This window comes from Pteropus vampyrus, unplaced genomic scaffold, assembly GCF_000151845.1.
Source record: "Pteropus vampyrus isolate Shadow unplaced genomic scaffold, Pvam_2.0 Scaffold99, whole genome shotgun sequence".
In the NCBI taxonomy this organism is placed as follows: Eukaryota; Metazoa; Chordata; class Mammalia; order Chiroptera; family Pteropodidae; genus Pteropus; species Pteropus vampyrus.
The window spans coordinates 2955181-2980170 of NW_011888880.1; the positions used below are offsets into that span (position 1 = coordinate 2955181).

Consider the following 24990-nt stretch of genomic DNA (forward strand, 5'->3'; position numbering starts at 1 on the left):
CTAGATAAGAGATTGTATTAACATACATTTTGTCTTTCATCCATCCAATTCAACTTAATTTCAGTGAACAGAGGAAAAGATGAATTGAAATGTACATTTCAGAATACAGATTTGCAGAATAGGATAAAATAGTGCAATACCAATCTCAGATAAACATTCTTTGTCTTTAAGGAATAAGCATGAAAGCTGCTTTTTGAGAAAACTGGCACTAAAGATTTGATGAATACACTATTTAAGCAAATGCCCAGTTGATCAGGGAATGATGCAGTAAAATTCGCATCGAAATCCAAGTGAAGCCAACAAATAAAGAAAATCTTATAGACTCAAGGGGAAAAAAAGGAGTTTTGGTTCAAAGGGGGTCAAAGACACTTAGCATATATAAGCTTAAATACCATTGATCAAAATCGTAGAACAATGTAACTCAAGGATAAATTCTTCTTTATAAATTCTCTGAATCTGACAAACTTTGAAAATTAGAGATTAACTACTGCTACCATTATTTTTATATTTTCTACCACACTTTGCAATCGACTTTTCTGCAAGATTAAAGAAAAAAATTTGGTGGTACTTAACCAGGCCAGGATTCAAAAAATAATGGTAACATATTATCAACAACAGAGCACACAATTGGCTGTGTTGGCTCAGACAGCAACATTACTCAATCACATTGACTTTATCATTCTAGAATAGATATTTTCCCCCTAACCTTGCTCAACTCAGCAAAATGTTTTATCATTTCCACTCTATTGTCAAGATACTTTCACCAAGAATACATCTCTCTATGAATGTTTACATTCACAGAAATGTCAGGATCCCAGTGTCTAATAAATCCTTTTATGAATTTTAAGATACAATTTAGTTTAGATAACCTTCGAATTATATAAATCTATGACACTCTAGTAAATATGTGGGATGGTTACCTTGAAGACATCAACAGTAGCAAAATCTCATTCCCTCCCAGTACTAGCCTTTCAGAAGTCAAACATATTTAGCAAGAGATTTTTCATGTTTGAAACATTAAGACTTTCATGGAATTAAAATTACAAAGAACTTCCAATGAACCACATATATGGAAGAAACTCATCTCAGCGGATCTAATAACTAATTTATAGGAATTCAGAGCCAGCCTGGGCAGCAGTATATTAAAAGCTATTGCCAATCACACACTTGCTATCATGCACTGAATAACAAGATATAATCTTTGAATTATATACGTACAAGATTTTTAATGACTAATCAAGTTATGTGGCCCAGCCAACAAATATTACATATTCACAATAAACATTCTGCCTTTATTAGCCTCTAATTAAATCAAGAGTGATCCATTGGCTCAGTCGTGTTTGTCATCTCAGCATCTTGACTATCCATCTCTTCAGGCTCCTCCACAGAATTTCCCTTTTGTGCTTTTGACCTTGTGGCAAATGCTGCTCCCAGTGCCTCTGCCATACAGCTATCAGTTGTTTCTGTATTCAAATTTTCAGTGCCACCAGTTAAAGAAAAAGATTCAGGTAGGCAAGTCTGAAGAGTCCCAGACTTCATAGAACTCACGACTTCTCCCTTCCTTTGAGGAAGATCAGATGGTGACTGCTCTGTGCTTTGATCCCGCAAGTGCTTGTCCATTGAAGCCTGAATAGAAGAAACCATTTCCTGCAATTTTTTTCGCTGGGCCTCAACCAAATCAGGATCAATCTGCCTGCTGTCTCTCATTGTAACTACTCCAGGAGCCATTCGAATAAGCTCACTGTTACTAGGAGCAGCTGTGAATATAGAAGGCTCTGTTTTAGTGGAACTATTACTAAAGTCTGTCCCTGTGTTATGCTTCCGTACAACTGGAGTATCCCTAGCTCTTGGATCAAAGTGTGGGTTACTGGATGCACTTCCTAGAGAATGCCCTTTTCCCTGAAAGGCAGTTACATTATGAAGCTGCTCAGATTTCTTTTTCACTACTCCACCACTTCCTAGTTTTAATAGCCCATGTGAGGGACTTGATTCCCTACTTCTTGTGGTAGACTCTGCTCGAACCTGACTTACAGCCTCTTTAACTAAGTCTTCGACATCAGGACCGATGGGGAAATGTCCTGCAGCATCCACACACAACTCCAGTCTATCTTCAGAAGCATTATAGACAAAGGTTTTGCCAGGCAGATGTGGAAAAGTACAATGCTTGCCATCAGCCATACCTAAAGAAGGGGAAAAGATATTTAACATATTAAAATCTTACTTGAAAAGTATAGTAAAGATAATGATAGGTAAAATAGTGAATTTTCAATAATAATTTATAGATAACTTTCAAAACAAAATTAGAAAATAACTTATTTACTTACTAATAAAATTTAATACTATTATAAAAAAGAAACATCACTATAGACCATAAAGTAGTTCCACAGGGGATATTTAAAAATATATCATTTTGCATTGGGAGAATGTCCTTGTTTTTGAAAGACATTTGTTGAATGTTTATAAAGCAAAATGTCATGATACTTTCAATTAATCCTAAAATGGCTCAGCAAAATACATACATGTATTACCTATGTATTTGTATAGACATAAAGTAAATATGGCTAAATGATAAAATATATATATATATATCACTAACTTATCCCAAAGTTAGGAAAGGAGCTTGAAACATGAGCTATAAGGAAAACATTAGCAGTAGTGTTAGTATAGCAATTGCTTATAGTAAAGCAGTAAGAAAATACACTTTCATTTACTAAAATTCAAATCATAAACTTTGCAAAACATACCTATTAGGGTAAAGTGTTACACAAACATGTTGCATAGTGTGTTGAATTCATAAGTTATTCTACTGAATTACAGAATACCAATAAATAAAAGTAAATAAATAAAAGTTGTTTTCTCAGCGTGCCATAGGTATGTATTTTTCAAAAATATAAAAAACATGTACTTTCAAAATAAGATATTCTATAGTTAAAGTAGTGGTTATGGAGGCACATGTAGAAAAGCTAAGATTAATACACTGTGACTTCAGGATAATTATGAAAAGCTAAGATTAATACACTGTGACTTCAAGATAATTATAAGAGCTGACACTTGGTCACAATAAATTAAAAAGATCTTATTCAATGCCTTTGAAATAGCTGTCTTTCGTGTTACTACTTATTCCCCTCTGATAGGTCAGAACCACCAAAATAGGCCTGAGTTATGGATGCTCCTCAAATGACCTAGTGAAATTAACTTCTACTTCTCGTAGCAGTAGAGGACAGAACTTTAAAGCAGGCTTTCCTTTATTTTCTAGTTGAGCAGTAGAGGACAGAACTTTAAAGCAGGCTTTCCTTTATTTTCTAGTTGAGCAGTTTGTTCTTACTACATGGTATTTCAAAATTTTACAACTTTTGCAGCCTGGGTATAAAAAAATTGTGTGTTTTAAGCTATCCAATATCCTTACTTTTTAACTTTGTCACTCTAAGTATAGTCTAAGTATGCAAAAATAAGGGTTTTCAATTTTTATGAAACCACAAATTTTCTGTTAAAAAAAATGAAGTAGAAAACTTTTACTATTATATGGTACATATGTGTATGTTTATGGCAAAATATAAAGGCAAAAGCAAGCTAGTTAAAAATGAATGAAACTGTCAATAAGTGCTACACACATTCAGAGTTGGGGAGGATGGACAGACTCTGGAATGCTTTGTGGCCATTTAGGTTGTCTCCAGTTTTGTAGATTATTAAGAATAGTTCCTCCTTCCTCTGAAAAAAGCTAGAGTGGTTCTAATGTATCTTACTGTGAATATTCCAAATAACCAGAGAAAAGAACTAAACTGCAAGTGAATAAGCAACATGCAGTAGTTTCAAATAAATAAATAAAGTATCAACTAATAAAAATCCAACTAGAATTTCCTCTTGGCACATTTTTGACAGAGATAACTAGCAAAAACAGACATACAAAAATTAAAGTCAGAAATGTGGTCTAAATAGCACCTTTTGGGGCACAACCCTGAAGTCAGTTTACTGTCTACTAATTCCCTACCTCAGAGGTCTGTAAACCATGGCTCAGGAAACCAAGGTAGCAAAGAGAATTTTGAATATAGTAAGGTCAGGGATCCACTTAGGCAAAGCTTTTAAACATTCATTTTAATAGAGAACACCCACTGACACTATGTGCCAGGAACTAAAATAAACTCTGAAGATTCAAAAATAAGATGTAATTCTTAGGAGACCGAAACAAATCATTATAATTCAATCAGGTAAGTGTAATGATGGGTATATTATTCATTTCACTATTATTTGAGGATTAAATCAGAAAACATGCAAAGCACATACCACAATGCCTAATATAAATCAGGCAATCAATAGTTAATTCCTCTATTAGATCAAGAAGCGTTTGTAATTGTTTCCAGGCTGCTTAGATGCTTTCCCTTGGCTACCCCTGGAAAGAATCATAGTCCCACGCATGTTCATCACAGTATTATTTACAGCAAAACACTGGAAACACTCTAAGCTTTCAACAAGAGAATGGTTAAGAAAATTATGGTATATTTACCCGATGGAAGTAATATTCAGCTATTAATACTAATATAAATAAGAGACCTAGCATGCCTCACATATACAGTAAAATGTACATGATGGTAAAATAGCAAGAAAAAAATCTACTCTAATTACAATCATGCCAAAAAAAGTAGGTATAAGACAAATATTTTAAAGTTACAGGTATTGTTTCCCACTTCTACAGTTTGTAGACTTTTTACATTATTTAAAAATTTTAAAATACATATTAAAAATCAACACAAATACTTTAAGTGTGATCTCTTTAAGCATAATCACCTAGGTTTTATATAATTTGTATAGTCCTTCGAATTTTAAGAATCAAGATGTATTAAACCTTCTATATCACATATCAAAAATTCCATTACACATATACATCAAAAGACATCTATACTAATATTTATAGCTACATTCTTCATTATATCAAAAACCAGGAAACTACTCAAAAGTACATCGGGAGAACAATGAATGAATTATATTAAAAACACACAATAGAATACTTACTATGCAGCAGTGAAAATGAACAAACTATAGTTGAACCCTCAACATGAATTTGAAAAAGTACTGCATAAAAGAACCAAGTCACTGGGAATGTATACAGCATTACATTTTTGTAAAGTTCAAATGCAAGCAAAACTAAACACTGTAAGTTAAAGGATATCTGTGCAACTGTTAAAACTAAATTTGCCATTCATCTTCTGTATTTATCTTTGTATAAGAACCTGAAAGGAAACTTACTACATTTTAAGCAAATTAATTTTAAAATACCTTTTGAAATATAAATAGGAATATTAATAATCTACTTTAGTTATATTGGGCAATAGTTCTGTTCAAATGTAGACATAACTATCTGTTAGAATGGATTTGAACGAAGTACAAGAAGTATGTTTTTATTCCAATTTTTGGAGGGTATCAGTTTGTGTTTGGGAGTGAGGAAGACTTGATATGCTTTGGTCCTTTAACCACAGGATTATAATAATCATTTGCCACATGAATCTGCCCTAAACAGATAAAAAATTTTCCACAAATATTAGAAGAAATTATATTTTGAAAGATAAAATAATTTTCTGATGCTGATTCGTTTCAAATGGCTGTTACAGTCAACAGAATTTTATAAAATTCTGGAAGTAACATTTAGAATTCTAATTATAACAACGAACATTAGCTAAGTCTTTATTTAGTACCAGGCACTTTGCTAACTGCTTTATCTGCACAATCTCATCTGATCCTAACAGCAAAATTGAGATTACCATACCCACTTCACAAATAAAAAAACTAATAAGTTCACACAGGGCATAAGTGGTAGAACCAAAATTTGATCTCAGATGTTCTTACTCCAAAGCTCTAAACTACCTAATAAGGATAAATACCATAGGTAACATTAAAATATATATGTATATATTGGCTCTATTAAGATATAAATCACATATAATTCACCCATTTTAAGGGTACAATTGAATGGTTTTTAGCATAGTCACAGAGTTGTGCACCCATCACCACAATCATTTCTAGAACATTTTCATCACCCCCAAAAGCAATCCAAATCCATTAGCAATCACTTCCACTTCCTCTCTCCATCCCACTCAAAGCCGTAGGCAACCACTGGTTTACTCTGTGTCTCTCCAGGTGTGCCTATTCTGTGATATTTCATATAAATGGTCTGTTGTGACTGGCTTGTTTCATGTAGCATATTTTCAAGGTTCATACATGAAGTAGCATGTACCAATACTTCATTCCTTTTTTTGCCAAATAATATTTCATTGTATAAATATACCACATCTTATTTATCCAATCACAAGTTGACGGTAATTTGGGTTCTCTTTTGACTATCATGAATAATGCTATTATGAACATTTGTATACAAGTTTTGTATGCACATGTTTTCATTTCTCTTGGAGATACAGCTATGAATAGAGTTGCTGGGTTGTACAGTTACTCTATGTTAATTCTTTTGAGGAACTGCCAGACTTTTTCCAAGCAGCTGCACCATTTTACATTCCCATCAGCAGTGTATGAGGATTCTAACTTCTCTATGTCCTTCCTCACAGTTTTTATTATAGTTATTCCAGAAGTGTGATTTTGGTTTTGACTTGCATTGTGGTTTTGACTTGCATTTCCTAATGGTTAATGATGTTGAGTATCAGTTCATGTGCTTATTGGCTATTTATATATTTTCTTTGCAGAAATGTCTATTCAGATCCTTTGCCCATTTTTAATAGGGTTATTTGCCATTTTATTGCTGACTTATTTATGTTTTAGATACAAATCTATTATGAGATATATAATTTGCAAAAAATTGCTCCCATTCTGTGGGTTGTCTTTTCACTTTTTTGATGGTGTCCTTTGTAACACAAGAGTTTGCTTTTTATTTAACTATTTTTTTTCTTTTGTTGCTTATACTTCTCGTATATAATGTTTTGCCTAATCCAGTCAAGAAGTTTTATGCCTATGTTTTCTTCTAAAAGTTTTCTAGTTTTAGCGTTTATATTTAGGTTTTTGCTAGTTTGAGTTAACTTTTTATTTGGTGTGAGGTAGAGGTCAAACTTCATTCTTTTGCATGTGGATATACAGTTGTCCCAGCACGGTTTGTTGAAAAAATTGTTCTTTCCCCCATTATTATAATCAATCCTAATCAAATGCTAACTTTTAAAAAACCATTAATTGGTATCAATATATTTCAGAAGGTAGAATGAAGTTAAAGATGGAATATTAAAATAAAAGGGATGTAAAAAAGAGGAGTGTCAGAGATAAATGTATAGCTTTAAATGCTTGTATTAGAAAACAAAAATTTATAATCAATAATCTAAGTTACTACTTCAAGAAACTAGAAAGAAAAGTGCAAATTAAACCCAAAGCAAGAAGCGGGAAGTAAAAAATAAAGATAAGAACAGAAATCAATGAAACTGAAATCAGAAAAACAATAGAGAAAACCTATGAAACCAAAGTTGTTTCTTTGAAAAGATCAATAAAACTGATAAACCATTAACTGGAAGGGTCAGCAAAACAAGAGAGGCACAAAACAAAAGAGGTACAATATCAGAAATGAAAGAGCTATAGACCTAACGGACATTAAAAGGTCAGCAAGGGAATATTATAAATAATTTTAGGACAATAAAATTGATGACTTGTATGAAATGGGCGGATTTCTTCAAAGACAAAATTAACAGCTTCCTCAAGAAGAAGGGGATAACTCTATTACAAAATTAAATTTGTGGTTAAAAACTGTCCAACAAAAAAACTCCAAGCACAGATGGCTTTACTGGTGAATTCTACTAAACATTTAAGAAAAAAATATTAAAACTATTACAAAATCTACTAGAAAACAGAAGAGAAATGAACACTTCTCAACTCTATTTTATGAAGCCAACACCACCATATTAAACCATCATTACAAGAAAACTACATGCTATTATCCCTCATGAAAATGAACATATACAAAATGAACATATACAAAATGAACATATACAAAAACACTCAAACGAGATATGAGCAATTTGAATCCACCAAGCAAAGTTGGTTCAACATTCAAAAAACTCAATCAATTAATAGTTACAAGGATGTAAATTAGTATAGCATAAAGAATATAGTCAATAATGTTGTAAAAACTGCATAGTGTCAAGAGGGTACTAGACTATCGGGGGGATTACTTTGTAAGTTATATAAATGTTTAACCGCTGTGCTGTACACCTGAAACAAATATAATATTGAATGTCAAATGTAATTGAAAAATTAAAAAATTGATAAAAAGGTAAAACAAAACAAAACAAAAAATCAATCAATGCATTCAATCCTATCAACAAATTAAAGAGAAAAACCATAAGATCATTTCAATAGATGCAGGAAAAGAGCACCTGATAAAATTCAACATCCATTCACAATATAAACTTTATCAGTAAACTAGGAATAGAAGGGAATGTCCTAAACCTGATAAAGAGCCTTTCTAAAGGACCTGCAGGCTGAATGCTTTACTCCTAAGATCAGGAACAAGTCAAAGATGTCCACTCTCACCACTCCTAGTCAGTGCTACAAGGCAAGAGAAAGAAATCAAAGACGTACAGATTGAAAAGGAAGAAATAAAACTGTATTTGTAAAAGATATGATGACCTATGTAGACAATCCCAAAGAATTTGCTGAAAAACTATTAGAAATAATATGTGAGTTTGGCAAGGCCAGAGACTACAAGGTCAAAGCATAAAAACAATTATTTCTGTGCATAAGTAATGAACAATAAACTGGAATTTTTAAAAAGCCTCTTTTACAATAGTATCCCAAAACATGAAATATTTAGGGACGAATCAAACAAAAGATGTGCAATAATTATAAACTGAAAAGTACAAAATTTTGGTAAGAAAAAGACTTATATAAATGAAATACTATGTTTTCAAGAATTGGAAGATTTGATGTTGTCAAATATCAGTTGTCCTCAATTTGGTCTATATATTCAACAAAACACAATAAAAGTCCCAGCAGACTTTTTTTGTAGAAATTGACAAGTTGATTCTAAAATGTATACAGACAAGCAAAAGCATCTAGAATATCCAAAACAATTTTTGAAAAGATTCTAGAAATAGGCCCATATGTATATGGTAAATTGATTTTTAAAAAATAACTTTATTGACATTTTACATATAATTCACCATTCTCAAGTGTGTAATTCATGATTAACTGATTTTGAAAAAGGTATCAAAGTAATTCAATGGAGAAAGTATAGCTTCTTCAACAAATGGAGCTAGAACAATTGGACATCTGCACATAAAATAAAAACCTCAACTCATACCTTGCAGTATACAAAAAAATCAATTTGAAATGCATCATAAACCTAAAAGTAAAACCTAAAACTATAAAACTACTAGAAGAAAATATAGAAGAAAAATTTTGTGACCTCGGATTAGGCAAAGATTTCTTGGATAGAACAAAAAAGTATAAATCATAAAAGAAAAAAACTGTTAAACTGGTTATCAAAATTAGAAACCTCTGCTCTTCCAAAGGTATTGTTAAGAGAATAAACCGATAAGTTATAAACTGGGAGAAAATACTTGCAAAACACTTATCTAATAAATAATGTGTGCCACATTACATAAAAAAACTCTCAATTTGAAAAAATTCTAACCAATTTTAAAATGGGGGGGAAAAAAGAGCAAATAAGTACATGAAAAGATTCTCAACATCATTAGTTATTAGGGAAATGCAAATTAAAACCACTATGAAATAGTGCTATAAACGTATTTTAATAGTTTTAAAAACAAAAACTGATACTACCAAGTTCTGACAAGGATACAGAGCAACTGGAACGCTAATACAGTGCTAGAAAGAATACAAACTGGTCCATCCACTTTAGAAAATGGTTTGGCAGTTTCTTAAAAAGATAAGCATATACTTGTCATATGACTCAGCAATCCCAATCCTAAGTATATGCCAAAGTAAAAACATATGTCCACACAAAGACTTGTAATGAATGTTTTTGGTGGCTTTATTTATAGCAGCCAAAAACTAAAAAAAAGAAAAAAACAAAAAAACACAAAAGTTCTTCAACTGGTTATAGATTTTTAAAAATGTGATACATACAATAGACTACTACTCAGCAATAAAAAGGAATAAACTACTAATACATGGAACCAGACAGATGAATCACAAAAGCACTAGGCTAAAAACAGAAATTGGCGATTTTTTTCTGTAAAGGGGCAAGATGGTAATATTTTAGGTTTTGTAGACCATAAAGCCTCTGTCACAACTATTCAATTCTGCCACTGTTGTGGCAAAACAATCAGACAATTGTAACATAAGTGTGGCTGTGCTCCCATAAAACTATATCAACAGGCAGTGGGCCTGATATAGCCCAGGGGCAATAATTTGCCAATCCCTGTGCTAAATCAAAGGAGCCAGACACAAAAGTTTACACACACATAATTTCATTTATATGGTGATATGAAAAAGGCAAACACAAAAACGGAAATCAAATCTAGGGGTCAGGATAAGGGATTAGTTAGAAAGGGGCACAGGGAAACTTTCTGGAATAATGGAAATATTCTCTATCTCGATTGTGGTGGTGGTGGTTACATGACTGTATATTTGTCAAAAGTGATATACCAATATACCCAAAAGGATGAATTTTAATGTATGCAATTTATGCTTCACTAATTCTCAGAAAGAAAGGAAGGAAGGGAAGGGAGGAGAAAAGCAGGGAAGGAAGGAGGGAAGGAGAAAGCAAGCCATTCTTTCTTTGGTCTCTGATTCAAAAACACCAAGGGAAAAAAAATTTTGAGATAATCAAATATCAAAGAAATTTAAACACTGACTAGATATTTCGTGATAATTAAAAATTTATTATTTGTATTTTTTAAATGTGATAATGGTATCGTAGTTATTTTTTAAAAAGAAAAAAGATATACATAATTAAGTTCTTACAGATGACATTATCTCTGAGATTAATTTAAAAATAGTCCAGTTGAAAAGGAGGTAGAAATGTAATGATAATTGTTGAAGCTGGAGGGTGGATAAATAAGGGTTCATTATATTACTCTTGCAACTTTTATGTATGTTTGAGCATTTCTACAATAGCCAAGTTGGGGGCAGGTGTTAAAGAATGAAAAAAGGTGAGGAAGAGATGATGTACTTAATGTACACTGAGGTCAGGTAAGTGAAGTGAGATAAGCCAGAGTGACTGACTCTTAAGACCAAAAGCATTCACATCGAATCCTTCAAAAAATGCACGTGAGTTCCAAACACACACACTGGCATCCTCTCTCTTAAAACCTTAAAATTATGAAGATAAACATCCACACATATCTTTGTAAACAATGCACATGTGATGTGAAAATAAATGTAAAATGAGCTGTTTTCTAAAATCCAGAAAGCAGTGAGGTATATAATAATCATAGCCAAAACACAACAATAAAAATACTGGGATAGTCACTAGCATTATAAAAAGTTCTGGGATAGTCACTAGCATTATAACCAAATCTGCTTCTAATTTCACAATTTGTCTTCAATTGTTAAGAATCATATACATAATTTAAATGAAAAAATAGCAGCAAGAAAATGATAGGGGATTTTTAGTAATATTATAGCAGAAAACATAGCTGACCATATCAGGATAATAATCCATTTTAACTAAGCAGACTGCTAAAGAAGAATATATACTGAAAATTAACATTGGGAATAGTTTTAGAAGAATACTATCTGAACTTTCTTAAACCTGTAACAGCTTCAGTAAAGACAGTATCTAAGAATAAAATTAGAAATTAACTATACCCATGGTTTTCTTCATAATGTTGTAGAATACACCACCTTGCTGGAACATATGAGGAAGCCCCTTTGCATAAGACCATACGTCTTCTCCTGTAAGATGAAAACAGACACAGTATTAGCAACAAAGGAGTTCAACCCAGGGTTGCTTTAATATGGATTAAACTTTAGTAGAGATTGCAAGGCACATCTCCTAAATGAGTGATGCTGCCTGGTATAACATATAGGGAGATGATATGGAGTGATGGGGTTTTGGCACACTAGAAAATGCATGGCCCATCGAAAGGTGACAGCGACTGCCAAGTGCTCTCATGGAAAAGTACAGGCCAATGTTTAAGACCATATGGCTTTTCAAGAGAAGCCAGAAGTATGGGTTTTTAATGTGAATTCTCCCAATTTTTAAATGTAGGAACGAATTCAGAAATGTCTTTAAAACTACATGAGTCAATGCTGGACGTATTAAACACAGTAGATCTGAAAACTCAGTATAGCTCCAAGAAAACTAGTTTGCAACCTTGGACTAGAACAACAGAAAAGGTTATAGAAAGATAATTTTTAAAAGTAGAAAATTGTTATTTTCTATATTTATATTAAAACCAAATAAAAACAGATGGAGGGGCTAGAGAGAAAAGCAAACAGGTAGGCTGAAGATAAGTAATTAATGTTGCATTTTGTTGTTCCAAAAGAGTCTTTTTTAAAATAGAAATTTAAGGGGAAAATAACTTGTAGAAGATTTAGAATAACCTTTAGACAAACCACTATTCCACAAAAACATATTTTAAGAACATTCTTTGATAGTGTCTATTTCAATGCGAACTTTCAAAGAAAAAATTAAAAATGATAACCACTATTGAAGAAGTCAATAAAGAATGGAAGGAACAGAAAAGCCACTTTTGGTTTGAGATTGGTGTCTTTATACTTTCATCGTTTCTAATTTGATAATATACAGTACTACTTTTATAATCGGGACTTTATTTAAAGTTAATTTTAACAGGAAAAAGTTAACTTTTATCTTTCCTACTAGAAGATTATACTATCAGATCTGAGCTTTGAATGGAGGTTACTGATGATGTGAAATTAATCACTACATACCTATAATCTCACAGAGCTTCAGCCCCTTTCCACATTCATAAACAATATGAATTTTCATGGCAGTTGGCTAAACTTATTGAGTATAGCAGATTAAAGTATATAAATTTTAAAAACCCTGGCACTTAGTTTCAGTTAACTACAACATTTATTTACACATAGACACTTCATTCACTAACGAGACAGTACTACTAGAATATGGCTACATTTAAGTTTAACAAACTTACTAAACTTCATTTGGATAAATTATTTCTATAATGACAACTTTTCAGTTATTATCAATTACCTTATTATTTATTATTATCTTAAATGTCCTTAGTATTTTATAAATACTCTAGGATATCATTTACTTGAAAAATATATCAAAAAATTATATGGTAACACTTATATATTTTTTTTTTGGTAAAAATCTGAACAGGTACCAAAATAGTAAATTCTTCAGAACTGACCACCTAAATACAAGTAAGAAAATGACATTTCTTAGTATTTTACATACCTATTTCTTATTTAAACAGATAGAGCTCTAAGAAATAAGAACTCTTATTGGAGTGTTTATCAATCTTGTTTTCATTATCTCTCCCTAAGAATCCTTTTTAGATATTGTTCCTAGTCTACCCTCCCCCATGACATTTGAATACTAGAGATATACTGTTTATCTGTTTCAGTACTATATGTATATCTGAGCTGTATTCATTAAACGGAGTAAGATTTTTTTCACCCTCTCCCTTCCCCAAGAACCAGTTTTCACCCACTTCGGGGCAATAGAGGCCCCACTGATAGTGCATGCTCTATTGCCATCCAACCCTGCATCTATTATCTACCCAGCTCTAAGCAGGCACTGTAGAGTTTCGTTTTCTCATCACAACTAAGCCCTATTTTGCAGACAAGGAAACAAGCCCAGAGAGCTTAAGTAATTCTCTCTAGATCAAAGTACTAGTAAGTGGCAGAGCCAGGATTTGAATCCTGTATATCCCTCAGAAGCTTATACCCTTTCCAGTAATACTAAACCTCTACTAGAGGCCAAATTGTGTTACAACAAATTTGACAGAACTATTCATGGTCTTTTTTCACATAAATCCATGGCATCAACAACTGGTAGAGAGAAAAAAAAATTGGCAAATTACTTCCTTTGGTATTCAAATACTTCCCACTGAAGTCATGTCTGTTGGTAATAGAACCAAGGAAAGGAATTAGAGATTAGGAAGCAGGGATTACGATACTGCCCAATTCCCCTATCAGTCTCATACAGCTTTCCACTGCCCATATCCTACCTGAATTACTGCCTCCACCTCAAAACTAGTCTTCCCTCTGATCTTGTGATAAATCCTTCCTCCATACAGCCTTCAGAAGAGTTTAATGGTTCCCCAAAACCACTTTGTAAAGTCCAAGCTCCTTTTTTCACAGTATGAAAGGCACTCTAAGAGCCTTTGTCCTCTATCCTAGCTCACATTTCTCATCATAGCCCAACATGATTCTCATAAAGCAACACACTGCTCCCTAAAGGCTATATATTCCTTAATTTGAAAATATATACATATCCCTATGTTCACTGCAGCATTATTTACAAAAGACAAGATATGAAAACAATCTAAGTGTCCATCAACAGATGAATAAATACCGAAGACATGGTATATATACACAATGGAATACTAACTACTCGGCCATTTAAAAAGATGAAATATTGCCATTTGTGACAACATGGATCTTGAAGTTATTATGCAAAGTGAAATAAGTCAGATGAAAAAAAACCATATTATTTTACTCATATGGGAAATAAAAAAAGTGAAATAATAAAACCAAACTGATAGATACCTACAATGGAATGGTGGTTACCAGAAAGGAAGAGGGAGAGGGACAGGGCAAGTCGGGTAAAGAGGGTCAAATATATGATAACAAAAGGAAACTAGTCTTTTGGTAGTAAGCATGCAATAAAGTATACAGATATCAAATTATAATGTTGTACACCTGAAAATTATATAGTTATTTTCCCCCAAATTTATTTATTTACTTTAGTTTCAAGTATACAGTACTTTGGTTAGACATCTATATAGTTCATAAGATGATCTCCCCATTTGTTCCCTCCCTCCCCTGGCCCTTCATCTAGCCATCATATTAATACTAACTGCATTCCCTCTGCTGTGCTCCCCATCCCCATGACCAGCTATCAACTACTAATTTGTACTTCTTTAACTCTTCACCCCATTCTCCTAGGCCCCCAACCTCCCTCCCTTCTATCACCAAATTGTCCACTACATTTGTGAATCTGTTTTTGATTAGTTAAAATTATATAATGTTATTAACCAATGTTACCTCAATAAATTTTAAGTAAATGAATGAATGAAACTCAACTTAGGTGTCTTCCTCTAGGATTCTTCAGAGTGATGGTTAGGTAGGTACCTTCCTTGCTGCACACTGCAGGTTACTTTTCTGTTCCCCTTCTAGACTAGATGCTTTTCAGTCACGAAAAGGTCAGTGGCCTATCTGACTTTCTATTCCCAGGGCCTGGCACAGTGCTGGACAGTAGCCACTCTTACCATTTGGTGAATAAATGTATATAACTAGTATGAATGAGGTTTTTCCTTTTAACAATGTGTGAATAAAGTCCTGAAAAAACTTAATTGAAGCAGCACAATGAAAACTGTTCTTCAATGTTATGGATAAAATATAAGTAATGGTACTATCCGTATTTCTTCTTGAATCTAGTAAAACAAAATCATAGCAAAAACAAAGGGAAAGACTTTTGGGTACAACCTTCCAGTTATAAAATAAATAAGTCATAGGGATGTAATGTTCAGCATGTTGACTATAGTTAATTACACTGTATTCATATTTGAAAGTTGCTAAGATAGTAGATCTTAAAAACAAGTGGGAGAATTATTTTTCTGCCATTTCATTAAAAAACAATCTCTTAGAGAATAGGAATAGTTGGTTAAAGCATATAGCAAGAATTCTATTAATTCACATTTTTATGTTAGCCTCCAATTAATTTTACTTTATAATTCAACTGTTTCTTCATTATACAATTGTAAAATACTTATATCCAACATATTGTGCACATATAAATGTAGAAAAAATCTACACCACCACCATGCAGAATCTCTGTTCACATCTTGTCTTCCACAAATCCTTCCTCTGTAAATGACCATAAAATAAACTGAACAAAATGTAAATAGTAGTCCCAGAAACATGAGACTACTTCTACTAGAAAGAATCCTAAAGGTATTCATTAGCTGAAAGAACTGTTGCCACTTCTCCACCCTTCCTACAGATCCTCCCATCCAAAAATGCATCCACCTTATCAACAGCCAAAACCATTTCTAAAAAAAGGTATGTTTGTTTCTCTCCTTTTACTCAATCCCTTAAGTGTATCCAGCTCATACAGCTTTTGGCATCATCGTCAGCATTAAAAGATGTATTTACCATTCACATATATGCACACAAACCTGTGTGTAAATGTGTATGCCACACACAGAGAATCTGATTCTTTCTGGGGTGTGCAAATGTTAAAGAAAATTATCATGTTTTATTTTATGCATACTTGAATTCTTTGAATTTTTAAAAATATTATCTTGGAAAAAAAAGAAGGAAAATAAAAGCTATCAAAGTAGCTGAGTACAGAAAGGAACAGAATCAATGTTTAACTTAATCTTCAAAGTATGACAGTATAAAATCACCACTCATTACACATTTATCTTAAGATATATCTATATGAATTATTTTTAAATCAACTTTATGACTGCTCCATTACAAATATGCTGTATATAAATAAATTAGAAGGGCTATCAGATGGCATGTAAAGAATAATAATATGCATTAAATACTATCTAGATTTGAAACTGTCCTCCACCCAACATTTGAAGAAAATAATCAAAGTACAATACGATATTATCGATGTCATCTAAAACAAGTGTTGAATCCCAAGTGTAATTATGGAAAATCCTAAGACAGTTATAACATCAAGAGGCATTATGAAATTACAAAATATTGTGCACTTCAAAAAATGTATATTAAAAATCCATAAAGTTTTTCCAAGAAACAGAAAGTATAAAAAAATCAAACAAGTTTCTCAACTCCTGAGAGGTCGCTAAACTTTGTAGTGAATGGGGTAAATACCACAAGTAGCTTAATTCCATTAAAGCAAGTCCAAACTAGCAAATTCTGTTTTTTACACATCTGTCTTTACCTCTTGAAGAAGAAAATTAACTAGAAACTTAGTAGACTAGAATACTAAGAACAAATAAATTAGCCTAGTATTTATGGTAATCGAGGTACCATCTATCATATCTCCAAAAGAAAATCCACAAAAAAAGGTTTACAATAAAATTTAATAACACGTTTTGTAATACCAGAGTTACAGTCACTCCAATACTATATAAATAATGAAGATTATAGTCTGCAAAAGTTGTTCAATTGTTAATTGTTCAATAACCCCCCAGTGGTCTGGATAAGGCAGATTAAAATGTGAAATATTATAGGTAAAACATTGTTATTTCATTTTAAAACTACCACAAGATTCAAAGTGACTAGTTCCATAAATGGTTCATGCCAAGCAAAAGACTGATGCATTCATTTAATGTCTTGTTGACATAAATACATAATAAATGTAAATTCTATTTAATATTATTCTACTTAAAAACAATGATTAAAAAGCACATATCCTTGACTATCGAGTAGTCAGCCTATTTAATGAAGATATACAATCCTCTATTTTTACATAGTTTTTACAATTTTTATATATAGAGAAAAGAAAGCTGGAGATCTTTTGATGAAAGCAATAAAAGTATGGGAAGCCCTCAGCTGGGATCCGGCAGGTAAGTTTATGGAGGGCAAGGACTGTGCCTCATTCATCTTTGTACCTCCAGCAGTCTCTAACTCATAGCAGACATTCAATTTGCTGAAATAATCTGCATTCATTCATTCGACGATCATTTACTTGACACCTAATAAGTGTCAGGCCCTGTACTAAGTGACAGGATTTTCATTGGCGAATCAAACAGGCTACTATCTCTGCCTTTTTGGAGTTTATAATACAGTGAAGGAGGTGAATGAATAAGTAGGTCAACAAATAAGATAATGAAAACTTGTAATAAGTGCTATGAGAGAAATTAAGAGGATAAAATGATAGAGGAGACCGACTTAGAATGGTTAGCAAAGATCTCTCAAACCCTTAGATAAGGTGATCAGGAGAAATCCTCTCTTAAAAAAGGTAGTATTTAAAATCCTAAAAAAAACCTAAACCTAAATCAGGAGCCAAATATTTGAACAGCATCAGGCTTGATGGGCTATTTTCTAAACTAACACATCAGCAACTTAACTTATACTTGTTAATTCATAAAGTAATTTCTGCATTTTGAAACTTGTAATTTTCTAAGTAAGCCATCCTTTTTTATTTTCTAACCCACTCCAATCTAAACATCAATCATTTCTCAGCACTCTTTACTTAAGGTTGTATATATATATATAACTTTCCCCAAGTTGACATTTTTACAAACACACCACTTTTTATTAAGAATATCTTCTATAGATTGAATTCAAATGCAGTTATAAGAGAATTAGTGGTAGAAAACTAATATTTATGTAGGAACTTATACAGGAGAGGCACTGTCTTAGTACTTGAAAGCAAAAAGTCTCAATTGCTACCACTATAAAATTAGCAAAATTCTCTTTTTATGCTCAAATTTTGTGTCTGGAAGGGAAGATTTAAAGAAATTTGCAGCTTGTAAGGGCAGCAATGCAAATGTTGGAGGTGAAGAGGGAAGGGGGTCATAACAGAAAGACACTGTCCTGAACTCACTGTAGTCCACAGTCTAGTATAGTATACTCAGATGTTCAGGTACAGAAACCTCCAACCAAAATCAAAAGTGACTAATTATAAATCAGAATTATATTGTACTAATTTTTGTTATGAAATACATTATCATGCCAACCAGACTTTTAGACTACTGATCATAAGCTCACCTGTGCCAATTTATTAATCTACAGTGGAGAACACAGCCTTCCAAGTGAACATAACCCTCATTTTTACTCTCACCTACACATCAATATTTATATCATCGAGTTAAATGAGTAATCAGAATAGATGCTTGATGAATACAGAATAAGTAAAGGGATACAGACCTTTCAGCCAAGCCATGGCAAGGACTGATCACATATTCCTGCCCTCAATAGAGATTACCTTCCTAGTTACCAGAATTTTCATGAACCCCAGATGATACATCTTTTCCCTTTGTACAGCAGTGTATAAACAGTGCCAAATTCTGCTTTTCAACTCTTTTTCAATGTTCAATGCTGACCATTCCATTCCATTTCTGCTGACACAGTCTTTGTTTAGACGTGTTAATGTCACCTATTCAATTCAATCAAAAACATTTTAAAGTGCCTACTACCTATTGGGCACTGTACTAGGTACTGAGCATCCAAGGTTAGTTATGATATGATCCACATCCTCAAAAGTTCATCTTCTATTGAAGACCTTCTCTTTCCTGTTTTTGACCTCTAAGACTGCCAGTTTTTTAAAGTGCATTCTGTATATATCTAATTTTATACATTCTGTGATGTTATTTAATTTTCAGAAATCTAGGAGTATTATACTGTTGCCCTGTATACCAACTACAAGGGGTGTTTTGTATAGAGGAGGCAACTGGAATATTGAGGAGTTAAGCAGCTTACCTGAAATCACTAAGTTAATAAGTAGTGGAGCCGAGATTCAAAGTCTAGGTCTTTCTGACTCCAAAGATCACACAAACTTTCCTCTATTCCATGCAGTATCTAAGAAACTAAAAACTCTGAGATAGAAATATATAAAGTGCCTAGTAAATTTCTTGACATACCCCCCCCCAAATTCAATGACTATGTCTGCCAAAATAAAATCAGCAATATCAAGTATAAATTTGTAGAGGGCATTTAGATCTCCTATGGACTATTAGGCCCTCCAAATTTAACAAGTCAGGATTAAATAATCTTCATTTTGGAAGGTCAAGGCCCAATCCACTGATATTTAGTACTCTTAGAAAACAGAACCAAAACTTAGATCACTTTTCAAGTTGAAAACTCTAATCTCAGCAACAATAAGGTCCTTCTAATATGTAATATATTTAAATTTTACTTCTACTTTAAGCCTTATTATATAAAGCATATTAACATTGATTTAAAAACATAGATTGAGTAAATGAAAATAATGTAAAAAGTGCACCACTGGATCATATGTCAAATCATCTAAAGCTTTAAATCACATATTCTGCTGACATTTCCCTTTATGATGAATAATTTTTAAAAATGTTTCTTAAGCAACCCATTAACATCTACCTCTGTTCTTCATGTTTCTCATAAGTTACAACAGTTCATTACAATTGATGGCAAACAATCACTAAGCAAGGAAATTACTTAAACACAAATCTTAATGTACAAATAAGAAAAATGTGATGAACAGGGGGAGGGGAGAACAGGAAATGGAGGAGAAAGACTATTAGGTGGGAGGGCAGGGAGAATACGAAACCAGAAACTGCAATTCATCAAACAGGAAGTCCTGAAATCACATGACATGCAAGAAAATAAAATTTAAAAATAAATGAAAAGGGGAAAGGTGGGAAGGTTCAATAGAACCAAGGGAGAAGGTGAATGAAAAAGGCTTTAAATAGCTATATTACAAGCCTACTAAAAAAATTAGAATAAGTTATATTTAAATAATCTGGGGATGGTTGTGACTACTTTCACTTTCTTATGTTTTCTTAATATTTACTCAGTAGAGAAACACACTAATATCCATTAACTGTCAAAAAGCTAAAGAAAATAATTTTCTCCTAAAATATTTATCAAAGTTTTTAATGACCATAGATTTTTTTTTTCACAAAGACAACAGAATTCAGTGTATTAAATTCACGATTAAGAATATCATGTTAAATTGATCTTACCCATTAATGTTGCTAAAAGACACAAGGAGTACATTTCCTTGTCAGCTTGCTCCTGAAGTTCCTTAGATGACAGTTTACCAGTAACAGCAATCTCTTCTTTCACAGTGTGGGCCGAGTGTGCTGCAGCAGCCTGACCACCTTCTGCTTTACTTTTTAGAATCTCTATTGTAATTCTGTCACCATGCTGTAAAGGAACTGGCTCCTTTTCCATTCCTGCTTGGGGTGGCATTAACTCTTTAGGAGGAAAGCCATATCGAATACACTGTAAATATGGAGGAATGTTGAATTCTCTGGCTATGCTTTCCTGGAGTTCGAAAAAGGTTGTTGATGACTTAAGTGTAACCATGGACTGTCGTCCATCATTAGTTGTTATCCGGATCTTCTTTTCCTTAGATGTTGTTGGTGAATAGGGAGCCTTGGTAGGGGTAGCAGGTGCAGAGGACGGACCATCACGAATGGCACTGGGAGAAACAGTCCTGGGCTGCCCTTTTTGTTCTTGTTTTAACTTCTCTGTTTTCCGTTTCTGCATTACAGAAGCCTGTTCCGTAATGTTCTGTTGAATAGTTCTTTCAGTTTTACTCATGTTTAACTCCTCCTTGTGCAAAGTTTTTGTTTTCTGTCCAGTAAGAATAATTTTGGTTGGGAGTTGAGACTCCAACTCTTGTCCCTGTACATCTCCAACTCTTTGGGCATGAGCACCATCTATATTTACAGGAGTATAATCATCAGGATTCTTTTTGGCAGTCTGATACAATATAGTGTGGACAACTTTCTGAACTAGGATTTCACTCCCAAATTCTCCTGGAAAGTGCTTGGTAACAAGTTTCATTGCAACATCATAAACATTACTATTCAAAGACGAATCACTTTCATACTGGAACCAATATACTGTTTCTCTGACCACTCTGCCACCCCATTCCAAAGTAATAGGAAAAGCTTCTGGTAGATTGTCATACTCTTTACCATCCCAAAAATGTTTGAATCCACAACCACATTTGCCACCAGTGGACCTAGAATTAGTTCTGTCCCCATCCAAATACACAATAGACCCATCTCCTCTGACCCTTCGCACAGATGTGCCATGGCACCAATTACAAGCTGTTAGGTTACTCAATCCATAGTCTGGTACCAGAACATCTTTCACTGGATCATACGAGCAAACCAAATTGTTCAAGGGAAAGCTATAATTTTTGTCAGACCTCAGCTGTCCATGAGTACTTTTTGCCAGGTTATACAGTTTCCCTCCTGGAGCCAACCACTCTGGAGGAACATGAAGTTCAGAAAGGGCACCACAGAGCAAACATTTGTGAAGGCGATTATCCATTACTGCCTTTTTAGCAGCTGCTGTGACTTCTTCAGGCTGAACTCCTATTACCCCAGTCCTTCTGTAGAAATACTGATGGACGTCAGCAACCAAACTAGGATGGATACCGTGTTTGTCCATAAAGACTTCTTCCATAGCAGCAACAAGCCTAAGTAAGTATTTATCTTGTAGACTTCTGTCTCCTCCAATAACACAACCACCATCCTCCTCAAGTTTGATGTACTTTTTAATAAGGTCCTGAGGCACACCCCATGCTTTAGGAAGCAAATTCATAGGCAGTTTGGGCAAAGCGGCCCCCTTTATGCCGACCAAGGGGATATAATGGTTTCTACCAGAGCTACTCCATGCAATACAGATTGGTTTGTTCAAATGACCATCTCTTCCAGTGCACTTCTCTGCAGGAATGAGCCCAGGCAGAAATGTGGCTGAATAATCACCAGAGCTTCTCATACCACTGAGAGAATCTAACAGAATAATAGGACGATGTAACACGTTGGCAAGGCCAAATATGTGGATGTTCCTCAGGCCCAAGGGAACACCCTCAGGTGGCACAAACAGAGGGTCACACTCATTGATAATGTCCTCCCACTCAGCAGCATCAATGAAGTCATGGAACAGGGCTTGATATCGGGCCAGGTGCTGCTGAAAGTGCTGTTTCAGATTCTCTCTCAAGGCATGCCAGAAGAGCTCCCGGCCTACAAGAGCCCGGGACACAGCATGCACAAGGCAGTGTCCATCCCCGTCCACATGCACTGGAATGAGGCATTCCTGACTTTTATTGGCCCGCTTGATGTCTTCAAGGGTGTCATGTAAATATAGGAGGCTTCCGGAGCGGTCCTTGCCATAGCCCACCGTGTTAACATGCTCTGGTTCGATGAGGAAGGCGCGGTCACCCAGTAAAGCGCAATCGAACAGCTCGCCCTGGTTCATGTCCCGGAGAAGCTTAGCCCGGCCTGTCTGTTTGTCCATTCCATACCGAGCTAATATGGGCGACAACAATTTGCAGTGGTAGTTGGAAAGGCCCATCACCTTTACCAGTTCCGTGTTCTTCTTGGGTGCCCCCGTCACCCCCAGCAGCGCGTTCCGCAGCAGGTTGTGTAGCACTACGTCCGGGTCGGTCACCTCCTCCACCCCCAGCAGCTGTTGCTGCTCGTGCCGCTGTCCGCACTCGGTACACTCGATGCTGACAGAACCGGAGGCCGGGAAGAACAGACGCGCCTGGCACTTCGGATCTGGGCAGCTTCCGGAGAGGATTCTTCGGTCTCTCCGCTTCGAGAGGCCCCCCGGAGCAGCCGCCGCCGCCGTCGCCAGTGACGGCGGAGTCTGCGGAGCCTCAGGGGGAGGAGGCGGCGGCGGCAGCGGAGGCGGCGGCGGCGGCTGAGACATAGCTCTCGGCTCTCGAGTCTCGCTCCGCGTCCCAAGCGACCCTCAAAGGCTCATAGCCCAGACCCCCACCGGCCCGACTGGGTCTAGACCAGGCCCAGAGCGAATCACTTTCCTTTCCCTACCAGCTCCTCCTCCTCCTAAGCGAAGGCGGAAGCACCGGACGTTGTTTCTCTTCTTACTTCTCCACTGCCGTAGCCGTTGCCCCGAACGTAACGGCCACCACCCTACCCCGCACTCACACTCACTGACTCTCGCTCTCTCTCCCTCAGACACACAGACATACACGCCCTCACGGAGAATGCGCAGGCGCAGCTTCCGCTCTGCCCTCTGGGAATTAGAGTCCTCCAGCCTCTCTCCTGGCCGTCGACTGCTGGGATCTTAGGTACATAAAGAACTACAAATACCGTGAGGCCAGGCGGTTCAGCCCCCCGCGGAGAGGAGGAAGAGGAAGGCAATAGAGGCGGGGGCAGAAAGGAAGCTAGTCACTCACGTTGCCTGCCGGGAGTTGTAGTTTTAACTGGATCGGCTTTGCCATCTTCCCTACTCCTGGGCCCACTCAAAAGAGTGTGAGAGACCACCTTTCCTAGGATGCACTGCGGTGCGTCCAGCTTCACTTCCCTCTTCGGCGGATGGAAGGATGCAGGGAAACTTGGTAAAAACGGAGTTACAGAGAATGTGTGTCGGAAGCAGAGTCTGAAGTTCACTTCTAGAAGGGGAGGGAAATGGAAGGCTCTCAGTGAAGAAGGTACAGTAAATAAATGACCAGCGATATGGCGGGCTGGGAAGTTGAGTGAAATGGTCTTCCCTAGGCTGGAGGGCATAAGAGAAAAAGGAAAAAAATAGCGAATTGATTCTCGGAGTGTTTGTTAAGGTCTTTTTTTTCTGCCACACATTTCTTTTCTCGTTCCTCCGCTATTCCAAGCCACTGAGGCGACCGAGACCCCAATTCTGCCTTTCCCCTCTCTACTGGGGGTCGTTGAGGCGCCATTTGTTTCCTCGTTCTCTGTACGTCTTTGCGGTTCGCAGTACAAATAATACCTCTTCTCAGAGTAATAACAGCTATCATCTATTAAGTCCTTAATATATGTCTGTCAGCATTTACATTCACGATATCATTTGCTCTTCTTTACAACCTCGTTTGGAAACACGTCCAGAAAGGAAATGACTTGCTCATGTTCATGCAGTCAGTAAGTGACTGGATAGGCATTCAGACCTAGATCTGTACCCATTTTACTGACAGGGATATAGGCAGGAAAGGTTAGGCCAATGTTAATAAAATAGTAACTAACTCCTGGTTACTATTATAGTTATTGACAAAAGAACATCCAGCCTAAGAAAAAGTCTTATAAAAGTTTGAACTGGGAAGCAAAATCTCAACAAATTGCGAAGATGCTACAGAGAATGGCAGTTTTGCAGCTTATTTTGTACATTAAAATCAAATGAAGAGACAGACCTAAGGAGGATTATGTATAATTCATTGGTGGTAGATTGGAGAGGTGGGAGAAGGAAAAGGGGGGATATCTCTGAAATCGG

General features: G+C 35.2%; 1 protein-coding gene across 1 annotated transcript; it reads right to left on the reverse strand.

The window, feature by feature from the left end:
* Positions 1–1200: 1200 nt before the first annotated feature.
* On the reverse strand, positions 1201–23754 carry VCPIP1 (valosin containing protein interacting protein 1). Its single transcript, XM_011364603.2, has 3 exons — positions 20748–23754; positions 11755–11841; positions 1201–2180 (listed from the first exon to the last, which is right to left on the reverse strand). Exons 1-3 carry the CDS (start codon positions 23455–23457, stop codon positions 1312–1314), a joined length of 3666 nt encoding a protein of 1221 aa, XP_011362905.1. The 5' UTR covers positions 23458–23754; the 3' UTR covers positions 1201–1311.
* Between the last annotated feature and the right edge of the window lie 1236 nt (positions 23755–24990).

Bases quoted from the DNA above. Each gene is read 5' to 3' on its own strand.
- VCPIP1 (XM_011364603.2), bottom strand. From the start codon at position 23,457: ATGTCTCAGCCGCCGCCGCCGCCTCCGCTGCCGCCGCCGCCTCCTCCC. The intron at 11,842-20,747 runs GTAAGATCAATT...TTCATCTTACAG, and splicing joins TCTTTTAGCAACATTAATGG to GAGAAGACGTATGGTCTTAT. The intron at 2,181-11,754 runs GTATAGTTAATT...CCCCTTCTTTAG, and splicing joins CATTATGAAGAAAACCATGG to GTATGGCTGATGGCAAGCAT.